This window comes from Schistocerca americana, chromosome 4 (assembly GCF_021461395.2).
Source record: "Schistocerca americana isolate TAMUIC-IGC-003095 chromosome 4, iqSchAmer2.1, whole genome shotgun sequence".
Lineage (NCBI taxonomy): Eukaryota > Metazoa > Arthropoda > Insecta > Orthoptera > Acrididae > Schistocerca > Schistocerca americana.
In genome coordinates, this window is record NC_060122.1 from 757,627,739 (window position 1) to 757,644,289 (window position 16,551).

Consider the following 16,551-nt stretch of genomic DNA (forward strand, 5'->3'; position numbering starts at 1 on the left):
GAGTTTATATCTAATTTTGAAAGGGGTGGGTAGCATAGGCACAGAAACGACCTACACACCACGCCCTTCATACAAACCTCACAAACAAGTGTGACTGGTTCATCATCATTTCCCGTTCCATAGGAGTTGCTAAGATCTTTTCTTCTGGGACTTCAAAGGAGACGGTGAGAATGTCCGTTCTGCAGGAGACGTCGAACATTATACCTCCCCCAGCTTCTCACTTAAGTGCCGGCGAAGTGGGGATCCTGGGGAACGGGGGGTGGGAAGGATTTCCTGTATTTGGGGCTGTCTTCTTTCTTTCTTCGATCTTAGCAACCAATTCTTTTATTTCCTTTCTTACTTCTCTTAAGAGTACCAATCTATCTTTCCCTCTGTCCACATTCATATACTTCTATCGCTGAAGTCCTTCTCTTTTCAGTGATTTCTACAAATCTTCAACTAAGAACCTTAGTGGGCCGAAGAATCAGGACGCACGATCACACTTCCACACTCAAATGATTAAATACAAAGACACAGACAAGTAATACACAGGGAGATGTAACAACCGTCTTAGATAAGGGGGGAGGTAGTGCTCAGGAAAGGCTTGAGCACATGCGCTAAGTAATGACGGTTGCACATCTCAAATGAAATGGTATAGTAAGCTTAAGCTAAAGGAACAAGGGGGGACGAAGTGTATATCCACCTGTGTTCATAGCTATAGTAGTACAAAGTAATATGAATGGAGATAAAAAGAAATAGATATTAAGCCAGAGGTATTGAGTCAAATAAGTTTCTGATGAATAATAGGATTGTGCAGACCGAATAGCCCGATGAAAAGAAATAAAGTTACAACCATGGACGAAACATATTTAGTTATTAAGGCTATATAAGTGAGCTGTAAGCAATGAACAAGCAAAGAATTTAAGCAGGTAGGCTGAAGGACTCAGGAGGAGGAAAGGAGAGGTAGATAGAAATTTTACCAGGAAATATTAAATAAAATAGTGTGCACAGGAGTACGAAAGAGGCAAGGCTATGAATCATTGTTAGAGAAGATAGGGAGGGCGCATCCGATATAGATGACATAAGAGAAAGAGAGGCAGGTAGGCAGACCCAGAGGAGGCTGACCTATACTGTGCGGGCAGGGGCACCAAAAAGGGGATTGACCTGTACCATAGTTTTGTATAAATGGAAGGGGCATACCTACCCAAGGATGAGGAAGAAGATGTTGCCATAGTATCAACCCTTACATAGATTGGAACCCAAAGGGAAAGGGTGGTATAATGACCTGAGATTGTAGTGGAAAGTTTCTCCTGGTAAATTTGAATTCTAAAATTTTTTTAATAGAAAAGACGAGTCCTGCACGAGGAGATAGAAAAGAGAGAAAACCTCCAGTATAAATAATTTTTTTCAGACCCGGAAAACCAGTGGTTATCATTGCAACAGCTTCTAAAAAAAGAAAAAAAAGTAAAGACTTGACTCAGAATAATGCCTGAACTTTGAAACTGGCTAAGGGGAGGGATTTATTTTGGCCCAATCCTGGAAGCAAGACTAGATAAATCTGTTGGAAATAGATAATACTTGTTGTACTATTAGTTTATCACACTACGATATCTATGAATGATATTACCAACAGCTTAATGAAATACTGGAGATGGAAGAGAGTTTTTGTACCTAATGTTTTTATGTAGTACAAAGTAACAAGATAAGTGTTAAGAAAAGAAATTATTATAATATATGTTGTGTGCAAAATAACGAGTGTTCGAGCTAAGGGGAGGGATATGTAGTGCCCCCAGAATTTTACAAAAGTCTGGAGAGACTTGTGTTCCAGCCGTTTCGAACACACATTATTTTAAAGCAGGGCATAAGGATGAGCATGGGATACTGCACCCATTTATTGGTTGTGCAGGCGAAACTGGAAGGGAGATAATTCGTCGGCGCTGGCAAGTGTTCAGCGCGACCTGCCAAGAATAATCAAATATGGCCAGGAAGCTCCGTGGCCGGCTGCAAAGAGTAATGTAGCTTTGTATTGCTGAAAAACAAATGGAGTGACTCAAGATAGTGACTGTTTAGTAGACATTGAACTGCTGTTGAGAGTACATGGGCTGGACGTGGATAGTCAGCCATGATAAAAGCTAGTGTATTGATTGTATTCAAAAATGTGTAATTAACTGATCCTGGGTGCCCAGTAATGTGTGGGCTTACGTCATAAAGTTTGGGGGTTTTTTTTTTTTTTTTTGTACAAAATGGATGTAAATATCTTCTGGTGCATTGAATGATATTCCAAGAGTAGCTATTTTTTAAAAAAGAAGAGAGAGAGCGAGATTCTTCAGCAAGTAAGTCCACGAAAACGCTTAACATTACGCTGGGCCACCGCAGAGAGTGAGTGAGTGAGTGTGTGTGTGTGTGTGTGTGTGTGTGTGTTATCTTTATGGAGTTTCTGTGGAAACCACGGTTTTAAATTCACAGCACTTACTTGCTGCAGTTTTGCCTTTAAACTGGCAGGGTATGCTCCAGTGAAATATCGGCAGTTGTCTATGACATTATCTGGCTGCATTCCCGTAAGTTATTTGAACATTATATATGTCGGGAGAAAATAAGGTCTCACATTGTGTCCTTTGGCTTATCAGGGAACACAAACATTTCTCTAAAATTCATTGTTTGTTATCTTCTCCCCATGAAACTACGGCTAACGTAACATCAGCTATGCTCAAATTTTTGCATTGCAACAAGAAACCTAAGCAGCCATACAGCCCCCGGAGGGAAGCTCTCAAAGCACTGTCACACAAATGTCTCTTTGTATGCTTCACAACAATGTCGCCATTCCAAAGATATGATGTGGACCTCTACAGGAGTTGTATTTGTTGTACTGTGTACAATAAAGAACTGTATTGCAGGATAAAAACTGCATGTTGATATCTAGCCCAGAGTTATATCTTTTGATAAACCATTTCTCTGAACTGCAAGGTTAAACCAGTCTATAAAGTGAAATGAACAAACGAACTGGATATCACAGATGGCAATTCAAGCCGCCAGTAGAACTTGAAGGGAATTTCATGTTTCATAAATGCTGTGGAGGAAATTATCTGAGAACAATGGTTTGCAAAATGTTGATTATGTGTTCAATAACTTCAAAATACCACAGTAACATAATCTGTTATTTCTTCAGTCCCTTTGATTTGTCATGGACACAACTTTCTGGAAAATAATATTTAGGACAAACCAGAAATTAAATGATTATTTAATTTTGATAAGTTATGTAACACACTGTTTCTGGAAGACAAATATTATATTCACGAGAATACACTAAATGTTGCAGGTTGATAAAAAAACAAGTAACAAGCAGTCGAAGTGTTACAGTAACACTGTAATCACGTTATTTGCTGCCACAACCCCTCAATATTGATAAGATTCTATCATATTTCAGCAACCTTTCCTAAAGCTAAGGCTGTCATTCTTGTGTATTATGGCACACCTGGAAAGCTACTTATTACTAATAAGGGTGATGTGCTTTTTTATGCTATAAAGTGATCCTCCATTAATCTGGTTTATATCCAACAAATCTTGTTACTGCCCAATTCTCTACTATTGTCACCAAGTATGGTTAAACATTGCCTATGTCTGTAGATATGAATACCAACCACATCAAAATTAGAATCTGACAACTCTAGTCAAAAATCCTAAGAGTGCAAGGCAGCTATAGGTCATAATACTGTATTTTATTGCTCAACACCAGCCATTATATATAAATACCTTAAATGCTGCAAATGGGAACATTACTTGCTTGTTATCTTAAAGAATGCAGCTTATATGATGGTAATTACTTCCTCGCGATCATATGCCTCACAGGAAATCTGACAGTTTCTAATCTACTTGGCTGAAATACAAAACTTTTTATGGGACCACCTGTGTTAACCACAGTTAACCTCTCTTACAGTAATATGTAAATTGAATGACTGCTGTTATTTCCATTCGTTATTGTAAATATCTTATCAACACTGCAACAGACATAAGAAGAAAGTGTTGTGTAAAATAGCTTACATTCCAGTGAAAAGACTCCTTCAATTTTGGTGCTAAGTTTTCATTATATAATTTTTCTGCTTGGAGGAGGTATTTTGCTGTTTTGTCACGTACAAACTTTTTCCGTTGTGAGTCTGGGTCATCTGTAAAAAAAAGATCACCAAGCATGTTGAACAGATAAACACAGTTAATGAATGCACACCTGAAATCAACAAATCTGATAAAATATATTTTCCCATTAACTACATTCATATGACATCGGACTCAGGATTATACTGATTAGGTCAAAAATGTTCATTTTGTCTGGGACCATGCAAAAAATAAATGTGATCTTTTTCATTGTGGATAAATTTAGTTAAGATGATGTGACAAATACAAAATAAAAAGAAGACTTACAAAAAGTAGTTTAACTCTTCATCAGGAGCAGTATTAGCAGCATTTTACATCCATTTCTGGATAAAGACCTCCTCTAGACTTGACCATGCATTGTGCTTTTTAACTACACACACCTATATCGCTCCTGCGCATTTTCCAATGTCATCCATCCAACTTCCACTGGGTCAACATTTCAGTCTTTATCTTGAAATCCAGTACATAACATCCTAGGTCCATCTACCACCCATTCACTTAGCAATATATCCTGCTGACCTACACTTCATTTTCATTAAGGTCCTAAGTATACGTACTACTACAGTCTGTTCCAGGATCCATTTGTTTCATTTCTTGTACTTCCCATAATTTTCAACATGAATCTTTCCATCTGTTACTAAGCAACCCTCAATTATTGAATGGCTTTTGCGTTAAAAGTGTTTCACAGTTGGTCATACAAGCAGATTGTAGGCTTTCCTTTTTACATACTTTAGTTGTTTTGTTTTGAAAGTCTCATTTAGTTTACCAAAAGCAGTCCAGGCCATTTTTATTCTTTTGTTTGTTTCTTTTGCTGTCCATCCACTTGTCTTAAATTGCTCTAATTACAACACTTGTGAACTGGTTCTATGATTTCTTTATTACAAGGTGCAACATTCTTTTCGATGTGTTATTGTACATTATTTTAGTCTTATTATGAATGATTTTCAAGCTTACATTCAAATCTGTTGAATACAGTTGTTCTATACATGTTGAAATTCATCTCTATTAGCAGCAAACTGTAAATCAGCAGTAAAACAAAGAAGTGTCACTTATGTTCCATTAATGTCTATTCCCCATTCACTCTCCCAGAACAAACACTATAATGCTAAGGATAGTTTCAAACGCTGTAGCACTGATTTCACACATTCTTTAGTATACTAATAAAGATTGAGTCAAGGTCTTTTAAGGATTGTTAATAAAGTTTCAATGAAAGTCGTAAGTTTTCTCAAAATATGTGAATGCCACTTCGATGGTAGGCAATGAAAAACTCATAATTCCACCTGTCTCTGGAAATCTCTAATTACAGTGACTCCATTATCAAAGAGAGACCTGAAAGTGCTTTGATTTCTCAAATTTGACAATAACTAGGCTTCTACTATATAGTTACAAATGTACTAACATTATCTGTATCACTTTATATATTTTTTAAGAAACCATTTTTGCTTCCACTGTAAAATTTAACAAAATGGAATTACAAGATTTCCACTGCCTACCACTGACTTCCTGCTCCATTCCACAATTTCATTTATGGCTGTAAATTGTCGATTGTAGATTGGCACAACCATAAGACACACATTATCTTTTACACACACACACACACACACACACACACACACACACACACACACACACACACACGTACACCTCACGCGCACATGATGCCATCTTCAGCAGCTCAGATCAGAACCAAACTGTCACGTAGAACTGAAGCAGCAATCTGGAGGGTGTGGGAAATGGGAAGGGATAGCAGGGTAGGGGTGGGGGAGAGAGAGAGAGAGAGAGAGAAGAGCACTGTCTGGTGAAGTGCGCACGGACTAGGTAGCCAACAGGCACCTGTTGGCTGTCTAATCTCTGCATGCTCCACTGGACCGCAATCTTCTCTCGCCCCACCCATACCCTGCTATACATTCCCTAACCCTCCCAGATTGCTGCTTTCATTTTATGTGATAGCTGCATTGCAGTCTGAGCTGCTGGAGATGGCAGTCGTGTGTGTGAGGTGTGCTTACTTGTGGGAATAAATGTGTGTGTTTTTTCTTTTCTGATGAAGCCTTGGTCACAAGCTAATTTGTGGCTTTTTGTTGTGCCTATCTGCAACTGAAAGTGTCATCTTTATGGTAAGCAGCAGTCTACCTTTTCCTTATATTGCTAATATTCCAACCTGGAGTTTCCATTGTTTAAATTGACAATTGTGCTATATTCACTTCTAATGTCAGTTTAAAAACTCATATTTTAATGAGTGTACCTTTTACAATAAGGAAAGGAGTGAATAGTAGTTTGTCTCTCATCTTTCTCCATTCTTGGGAAGCAGAGCAGTTAAAAAATAATTCCAATTTTGAGTAACTGTCTTCTTTTGCAAACATTCTTTAAACCATTGTGCAAGTTTCTTTTGTAACATTTTTACACCATGATTAACCATTTCCATTCAGTAATCATCTGTACAGCATTTGTGATCTTCATACCTCAAATGGCTTTGCACTCCTTATCTAGTATTACTTTTGGATTGTAATTATTTTCACTGTCAACTGACAGTGTTTATGACTCATATGTTAAGTTATAGCAACATCTAAATAAATTGTGGAGTGTTGGTACAATTTTCTATCTGTTGTTATTGTTCCACCTACCATCTTAATAGATAAACTGTAGTTTCTATCTGACTTAAATTTCAGTTTTGTTTTCGTCATAATTTTATTGTTTTTTGATTGTTTCCCATCACCAAATTTTTATTGTATCTTCTCACATCCCCACAAAGATATTTTGAATAGCTTTGTTTAATTCATTGTGTTCTGTCAAGTGTATATGAGTATTACTAACTGTAAGTATTATTATAACAAAAGTAAAAATCAGTGTCAAAGGAATCTCTCATAGAATGTTTAGAACAATTCTGTAAAGATATTTCTCACAAATAATATACAAACAATGAAAAAACAGAAGCAAACTTGGAACGAAACTCACTATTACATGGAACTTTGTGAACAAATTGTTTCACAAAATTTCAGACAGAGAAACATGACAACATAGAATCAATACACACGAATGGAAAGGCAAAAAAAAAGAGACAGGATAACATTTATAACACATTCAGTACAGTAGAATAAGCTGTCATAATTGAAAGATTTCTGAGTTGAATTTCAAAAAGTAAGAGGTATGGTAATTTAACCATTGAGGTCAATATGTCCCTACAAGCATAATAGAAATTTGTATCTCACTTGTTTACAAAATTATTATTTTCAAAACATACAACATTCTCCCTCTTAACAGGGGGACCTTCCGATCTCAGAAATTCAGTTCAGTATGAGACTTCACAGATCAGTAGTAAACTTCAAGGGTGTTCACTCATAGATGTCTTAAAGCACACTATCCAGAAAATTCTGAAAAAAAAGGGCTCTAAGTTTCAAATGTATTTCATACACACTTCAAATATGGGTCATAAGCAGCAAGATGGCAGATAAGTCAAGTAGCTCAACCAGTAGTGTGCTAGACTGTCATATGGCTGATCTTGTTTGATTCTAGCTACCTACCAGAACAGTATCATTATGTTGTATTAATTGTTTTAAAAATTATTACAACTGTTAAATAAAGTTAATGATCAAAATTATTATCAATTAAATCATAAATAATTTCATTTTGTTTATGACAAGGTTGTCACAGTTACTTAAAATGTGAATTACCCTCATCAATATTTTCCTTTTAAAAAGTTGAACAGTTTCAAATGTATTTTTAATGGAGGTAAATTAATTCCCACTGTCACAAAATTCTGGGTGGAGTTTCAGTTATACATATATACATATTTTTTACAATATCATGTTAATTTGTCAATTTTGTATTTTATGTGCAGGCACCAGAATGATAACTGTCATAAAAACAATGAAAACAAAAAGCATTTTGGCATCTTGCACAATTTATGAAGGATGAATGTTTGTAGGAACAACCCTTTTTTTTAAGATCTGTTGAAAACCATACTTCGTTAACATTCTTGAAAATTTTTGTTTCATTAGAAATCATGGAAGCATATAAGGCATATCGGATCATTTCCTTAAAAATTGACAGTGGCAGCTTATGATGGACTATTGATTGTATTTTTATAGTTTTGCAAGAATTTATTTCTCTATTATTTTCAGTAGGGTAAGTGCAATTTTGTATATGAATTATCAGATTTTTTACTTGTCTATAAAAACAGACATCACATGTTTGAACAAGTGGAGTACATTTTGGAGGAATCACTAATTGTAAATGTTAGTGATTTCTCATCATCCTGAAAGATTTTGTTGTGTAATTCAGGATTTGCTTTTCCAGTCCAAGAGTCAATAATTAACAGAAACCATTTTTGACCGACATAAGACTTCAAACATCGGTTGAGAAAGTCAGTATAGAGTTCTGTTGTTGGCTTCTCAGATTTTGAAGACACTATTACAAAGTTTTTATAATTTTACTTATATTATTTTACTGTTTTTTTTGTACTCAGGTACCAAAGTTACTGGTTGTCTCTTGTAAACAAACACTTGAGGTAGAATGTTTCCAGACAGTGAGAGCATATTGAGTGATGTATGTATGTTTGGGTGTCCATTTCATTTTCATTGAAAAAGGGGACATTTAAAATAAATTAGAGAAAAACCTGGGACAATGAAGGAAAAAAAAAACTGGACATAAATATTGTATAGACTAATTTAATACACATACAAGTTACCTTTAAAACGTGCACTCAGATGACCCCAAATAACTTTTTACAATTATTCTGCCACACTATCGCCGTACTTTTCACTTTTATGTACTTTATTAAGAAGTGCATATTCATTTGAAATTGTATCATAAAAGTCAGTACACGATACACCATTAAAGTGTGTTTTGACAATGAGCAAGGCCCTCACTGTTTCAACTTTCATTTTTTTTTTTTTTATCTGACCACAAAGAGTTCACTTACAAAAACACACGTTCCACAGCAGCATTTGGCCCAGGAATTGCCAGACAAAACTCCACCAAATGAATCATGTTTTTAATGTTAATGTTTTTACTTTTGAAATAAGCAAATATTTCAAACCATGTTGCACTAACACTTTCTTTGTCTCCTTCTTCACTTTTTATGAAGTTCTGTGCACATGAAAATTCATCAAACAGTTCGTCTTCATCAACAGGAAAATTTGGTACAATACTTTTAACAAAAACACAACAGTCCTGAATATCCTTTACTGTAGCTGCTCCTTTTCAGCATTAACCCAGTCAAATGCTTTAAAAGGCGTGAGAAATGGTAAACACCATTCTTTAATATACTCAATGCAAGAGTCATAGAAGATGTCAGCATAAATATGAAATTGTTCTACAGTAATTTCACCCTCTTCTTCCAGCTTTCTTAGAGTCTCATGTACAAAGGATGTGGGAAATCTTTCAGATTTTCTACATTGCAATTTGCCCAATTATTTGATTAGTTCTTAATAAACTTCCACTAATGTGATTTCTTGTTTCTCAGTACATTTAATTGTTGTGGAGAAAGGTTTTAGCTGGCTAGCAAGAAAATGTAGAAGAACAATAGACACAAGGTTATCAAAGAATTCTTTAAGGATAACAGGACACTTATCAAGGGAAATGAAATATGATTTCAACGCAGGAAATTTCTCTACAATTCTTTCCAATGCTGGTAGCAGAGATACCCACCTTGTCTTGCTGTGCCCAAGTACAGTTTTGTATACAGTTTCAGTTAACTTACAGAATGACTTCAGAGATTCAACCCTTACTGTATATACGCGGAAATGCTGGTAGGTTCTGCTTACAATTAATTGGCAGTCGATGGGTAGGCAATCTGAGACAGTTTGTAAGGAATTGTGCACCACATGTGCTGGACAGTCAACACCTACTATATTATTCACTGTGTTCTGTTGCAGTTTATAGAACAAATTGTTTTTTTTTTTTTTTTGTTTTGTTTTTTTTCCTTTCCTCTGCTTGCCACCAAAATTGGTGTTAGTGTTGTCTGCGGAAACTACAATCACCTTTCCCTCAAGATCATATTTCTTTAAAACCTCCAGCACATAATTCTGAAGTAAATCTGAAGTTTCTCCGGCTAAATTAAGCAATTCGAGCACTTTCACCATGATGCCATTTTCAGGGTGAAAATACCTAATAAGGAGAGGAACCAACTTCAAATCCAGATGATTCGATGTATCAATCATTACAGAAATGAATCGAGCACTTTTCAGTTCATTTAAAACCTGCTGAGCTGCATATGGTGCAATAACATTTGAAATGATTGCATTACATTTTGTGTGTCCACATGTGAATTTAGGATTGAAAAGTTTTTTATCAACTGCTGTAGTACAGTCCATTGACTTAAAGCTATGGTTATGCATTGCACTGTGGTATGCAAACATAGCTTCTTGTGCTGCCAACTGCCTATCCATTTCTGCTACTAATTTTAAGTTTACATAGTAGTCGCTCACGCATTTGTTTGCTCTTTTCGTTTGATCACTCATGCGATGTTTCTTAATCTTAATGTGATTCACAATGTCAGACCTTACACCATGATCAATAGTAAATTTTGATCTGCACAATATATGTTGTACAGTTTCTCCGCAAATAGTGATAATAGGAAGCTTGCTTTTTTTATATTGCTGTTAAAATTACACTTTCATTTTGGCATAATGAAATAGTGATTGCACAGTGCAAAATATTAACAGTGAGGTGATGAAAGCCAGAGCGCAAGTATTAGTGGTAGAGTGTATCTCTGGACTGAAAGGACGGATTCAGTGGATCGATTTAGAAGAGAAGAATCTTCATTGTTATTCGTAACCTATAGTGTGTTTAAAATTACTTGCGATTGTTGACAGTTCGGTACATGTTTGGGGTATGCTGAAAGTCATCACACGCTTCCTAGCGTAAATAATTGAGCAGTTAATAGCAAATCAAACAACCAGTAGCGTAAAATACTCTAGCCAAGTGAAATCATAAAAAAACGGGACATTTGAGTGTCCCCAAAAAGACTTTCGGGACAGCGGGACACTTTGGTAAAAAACGGGACTGTCCCGGGAAAAACAGGACGAATGGACACCCTAATGTATGTGTCACTTTGTTCATGTCATGTCTTTTGACGAAAACATTTTTACTTCCTCTAACAGCCAGGTCCCTGTTGTACAGTGAATGATACTGACGTCCTGGAAAGGAAAAACAACCGAAATTGAAGTGTTTGTCAGAGTAGAGGAAAATGAATTTTTAAACACCCTGCAATAAATACCTGCTTGGTCAGTGTTGATAATAAAATCTTTACTGAAATTCTGTATCAGTTTTAGTTTATGGGTTTGAAAAGTATCTGCAGCAGCCAAGGTTTCTTTGATCGTTGCTGTTCATTTTTCGAAACAAATCTTGTCACCTTTTCCTGACGAATTCCGTGCTTACTTTTGACTCTATGAATCCAGCTGTCAGAAGCTTTAAATTCAAAATCTGTAAACTGTTATGCAGCTGCTAAAGCCAAATGTCGTAAATCACATGAGGTCACTTGCTGATAATTCTCTCTGGCTTCAACAAAATGACCATACATCCAGGAACTGATTGCTGCATATGTATCAAATTGATTACCTCCTCTTTTTATTTCTTCTTCCCATTGGGATAAACATTCCTTCTTTCTTAACCAGCTACTTCATTTTCTTTTGTAACGTTTGTAGTTTCAACACAGGGGGAGCCTTTGCGATATTAACAATGTTAATTTTATAATCCAAAGAAAGACGGTCTACTTCTTTTGCCTTCTTTTCTTCTGGTTCATATTCATCTGATGAGCTGCAGTCTTCATACTTTTCAAAAGATTCACCTTCACAGTTTTCATTTTTGTGAGCAAGTTCATCATCAGTCACAAGTATTTTTTCAGTCAACGTATCCATAATATGTCTCTAACTTTCTTCACCCACCAACATTGGTTCATGAGAAATTGCCATTGAAGATTACAATGTAATCAAATTATTTGCAGCAAGTATGCTTTCATAATAAACAACTGCATCTTTTAACATCACCTTCGACACTTAATCGTATAATGAGTCTGCAGCTTCTGATACTATCATGATGTCTTCATTGACAGCACATTTAATCCATAATATTGTAAAACTTCTGATAACATTTCACAGTACAGAATGTTCCAATCACTGTGTAAGTCAGGAATGAACTGGCACTGCTTGTTTGGTTTTGTGCAGATCCTGACACTTCCTAACCACCTACCAATAAAGCAACAGCTATACTCTACTTTTCCACGAAGGTACTGGTTCCACGAATTTACTACGATTATTTATAATCTTTTTACAGCTTATAATATCACCCAATTTTGTAATAACACTGTAATGACAGTAATGAATACTTTAATTTACCTCCATTACAAATGCAATTATTATTCAACTTTTTAAAAAGAAAGTACTGACAACTGTCATTCACATTTTAAGTAGCCTGTGACAGCCCGGATAGGCCTTCTGACATTCTAGCCTGCTACTGACTGAGCCATTTCACCTGTATACTGGAATGCTATTTCTGACCTCATATGAGGTGTGTATAAGCTATGCTTAAAACTTTAGAGCCCTTTTTCTCAGAATTTTTTGGGTAGTGCGCATTAAGACTTCTATGAATGGACACCCGTGAGGTATACTACCAACCTGTGAAGTCTCATCCCAATCTGAGATGGAAAGTCCCCTTGTAAATCAACTGTATCCAGTGATGTTTTTTTCACTTTCATATTTTCAACACATTAAAATTTATTCATGGTTTCTGCACTGAGTAACACTGGGGTCAATATGACCCCAATCTGAATTTATTTTTGTTTCTTGAACATTAATATTTATCAAAGCAGAATCATTATTGTTAAACTGAACAGCTGCAATGTATGGTTTTTTTCCATTAAAGTGCTGTAAGTATATCTGGTGTGAATTACTGGGAGTCTGTATGATCCCAGTGGTACTCAGTGGACAAAAAATCCTGGTAGTAGGATGGTTAAGCAAACCAAAAAGGGATCTGATTTGAAAAGGACTGTGATGATAACTATTAATGTTCCCTACATTCTCATGAATTACAGTTGTCATAAAGGTCATGTAATGTTAAGTACCTTAGGTCATAGTAAAATAAAACTGAAGCACCATTTCAATATTCGAAAACACTGCCAAGCAATAAAACAATAAGCATGATCACCTACTTTGTACTCCATTCAGAAGACAGGCAATTCCTGTTTTGTAGCAAGTAAAAGCTGCTTCATAGTTCCCATTTGCCTCCTGCTGCTGGGCTAGAGTTACATGATGTGCTGCTTCAAATATGTAGCCAGCTTCCTGACCAGAAGTAGTACCAAATATGTCACCCAGAGCTACATCCTGCCGGTTGCAGTTGCTTAGTTCTGAGGCACAATTTACTTGCTCAGAATGCCCAGTTTCTTTTGTCACAGTTTCTAAAGCTTGGCTATCATACAGAGTAAGCTTACTAGCATCAAGTATCAAACAATTTCCATCACTAGATGCCCTGATGGTCTGTTCATTGCTGTATGATGTGAGGTCATCTTCTGTTACTGAAGATGTTGGCATTGAAAGTAACCAGCTATTGCTGACTTGTGATGATGTTGCTCTACTTGTTCTTTCCGGAGATTGCAAAGGATCAAAAAACTGAAGATCTGAACCCTGAAACAAGTACAAAATGGAAAAAAACACTTGAGCAATACACAGAAAGTTGCTCAAACAAAGTAAAAACAAAACAAAACACTTGTGGCTTTCACATTAAAAAATTATGTAATTTTTTTCACTTGTCCAAAAGCAATCAGTAGCTTTTGTTAGAATATTTTCAGCATAGACTATACAGCCTTACTCAATTTGATTAATATATTATTTATCACACAGAAATTTGGAAAACAGAGAAAGCAATGAATGCTGAACTCTCCAACATTTTACAAAATTTTGTGTCAGAAAGCAGCATTTTAATAAAGTTAGATACAGGGAACAGAATTTTATTTCCACACCCAGATTAATCTAGCATACAACTTTGTATAAAAGCTTACACACATAATGTTTCTTTAAATGTAAAATTAAACATTTTATTGCAAACATTATTATTTTTTAATTATGATATGTATTTAAACAGCATTCCACACAAAGAATTGGCAATTCCTTACAAATCAGGAAAAAAGGTAGTTACTTTCTGATTAATCTTGTCTAACGCACAATACAGCTTTGCAGATGGTATTTTTCTCTTTGGCAAATATGGCATCTCAATAACAAATTAATATTCTGTCCCAGTTCTCCTCCTAGTGACTGTCATCTTATTTCTTACCAATTCTTAAAAATACACACTTGTTAAAACATATTTTATCTTTGGTATCCATTACAGGTGCCTAAATGTAAAATTTTCTACTCCAAATATGAACTAAAATAACTGGTAGGTCTCATTTCACTGTCGTTTTTTTAAATTTTATTTTGATGGTGTAAAAGACCAAGTGAAATTAATAACAATGCAGTTAAAAAAACCTCGATGCTTTGCACAAACAATTCTCATTTTGGCTTGGTGGTAGACTTAAGTCATATTGTTATCTGTACCTATAGAAATAAAGTTTCAAAAATGAAACGAAACTATGTCAAAGACATAAGAAAACTCCCACTCACCACTTGGCACCAAACAAACATATGAGCAAAGTATAAATATTACCATACTTTTAATCAGAAGCTCATTTGCCAAGTAAAGACAAGTAATAGCAGAAGGACAGAAAAAAACAGATCTAGCATGACATATAGAAGTCATTCACAATGGATGATGAAGGAAAAAAGCATAGTAGAAAAGGAGGAGGAGGAAAACAGTAATGAAATGCCACCAACGTTTGATTATCTGAGGGATCTGAAGTTGCAGAATGGACCGGAGACAGTGGAAACAGAAACTTTTCTTAGACAAATATGGCTGACAGAAACAAAGGAAAGAAATGGCAGCAAGGGAAATCACAAAATATTAGAGGAATACAGAAAAAGAAAATGTGGGTATGGAATGATAAAAAGGGAAAGGAAGTCAAAGACAACTAAAGGGATTAGGGAAAGTGAAGGTGCAAATCAAGAGAGCTGTAGAACAAGTTGGCACTTGCTGAGTTATAGATACAAATGTTCAGATGAAAAACAAAAACCTGCCTAATCATAAAAGCAGAATCTTAAGTCATGGCAGCTGTGGTTCACAAAATCCTTCATGACAATACTAACAGTAAGCTCACTCTCTGTCCATTCATCCTGACATTATACTGGGAACCATTCCTACAGCATTTGAGTTGGAAAATACGATGGGTTGCCTCACAACTAGGTCCCCCTTTCATGCTGTGTATATTGGTAGTGAGGGAATAGAGTGGGGAGTGGTTCATTTTATGGAAATGCCACAGAAAAACTAAATAATACAAAATAAACACAGCTTCAGTGGTAGAGCCAGTTCGAGAATATTTTTCCAGGACAGCAACATCATTTGGTGAAGTATCAGACATTAGTTGCTTTTCCTTGAACTCTTAGTAAGAACTCCAAAAATAAATACAATTTCATGATTAAAACAGAGAATTGTACAGTATTTCTAAAATCTATTACATGGACCAGAGGTACTTGAAAGAATTTGTAACTCATTGTAGAGAGGAGTGCAGTGTTGTATCCAAATATAAGGACAGTACGAGGTGCGAAAATAAAGTAATGAGACTGATGTGTGAAAAAAAAAAGTTGCTTACCATTTTAGTCAAGTTTAGTGTTGTCTCCTTCAGAGTAGTTCCCTTCTGATTGCACACACTTTTTCCAGCGCTTCTGCCATTGATGGTAACATTTCTGGAACCCATCTTCTGTAATATCCTCCGAGACCCTCATCACAGCTTTTTGGACATCTCGTGTTGTTTGAAAATGGTGTCCCTTCGCTGACATTTTGACTCTTGGAAATAGAAAAAAGTTGCACGGAAACAATATCTGCTGAATAAGGTGGCTGTGGTAGTACTGAAATTTGTTTTGAGGTTAAAAATTGCTGTACTGACAGTGCAGTATGGGATGGCGCATTATCGTGATGCAGAATCCAATTATCAGCGATGTTGGCACGGACACGAAGAACTCTTTTACGAAGTCTTTCTACAATTTCTTTGTAGTAATATTGGTTAACTGTTTGTCCAGGAGGCACCCACTCTTTATGAACACTTCCCTTGGAATCAAAGAAGCACACAAGCATGCATTTCACTTTTGACTTTGACGTGCGAGCTTTTTTTGGTCTGGATGATCCCTTTGAGCACCATTGCGAAATTCGGCATTTTGTCTCTGGATCGTGCTGAAAAAAACAACTTTCATCACCAGTGATAACAGAGCTCAACAATTCGGGATTGATTTCCAGTTTGCTCTAACAGATCGGCTGCCACATTTTTCTGTATTTCTCGCTGCTGTGGTGCAAGAGTTTTGGGGACCATTCTTGCACAAGTCTTTCTCATACCAAGATCTCCAGTTA

The 16,551-nt window shown here is 35.9% G+C and overlaps 1 protein-coding gene across 1 annotated transcript in view; it reads right to left on the reverse strand.

Moving 5' to 3' along the window:
• LOC124612789 (ribosomal protein S6 kinase delta-1) overlaps positions 1 to 16,551 on the reverse strand; it is a 186,600-nt gene that overhangs the window by 105,526 nt on the left and 64,523 nt on the right. Inside the window, exons 6-7 of the mRNA XM_047141187.1 lie at positions 13,271 to 13,742; positions 4,018 to 4,139 (exon numbers count right to left, since the gene is read on the reverse strand). Coding sequence (XP_046997143.1) covers positions 4,018 to 4,139; positions 13,271 to 13,742 — 594 coding nt within the window. The remainder of the gene's footprint in view (positions 1 to 4,017; positions 4,140 to 13,270; positions 13,743 to 16,551) is intronic.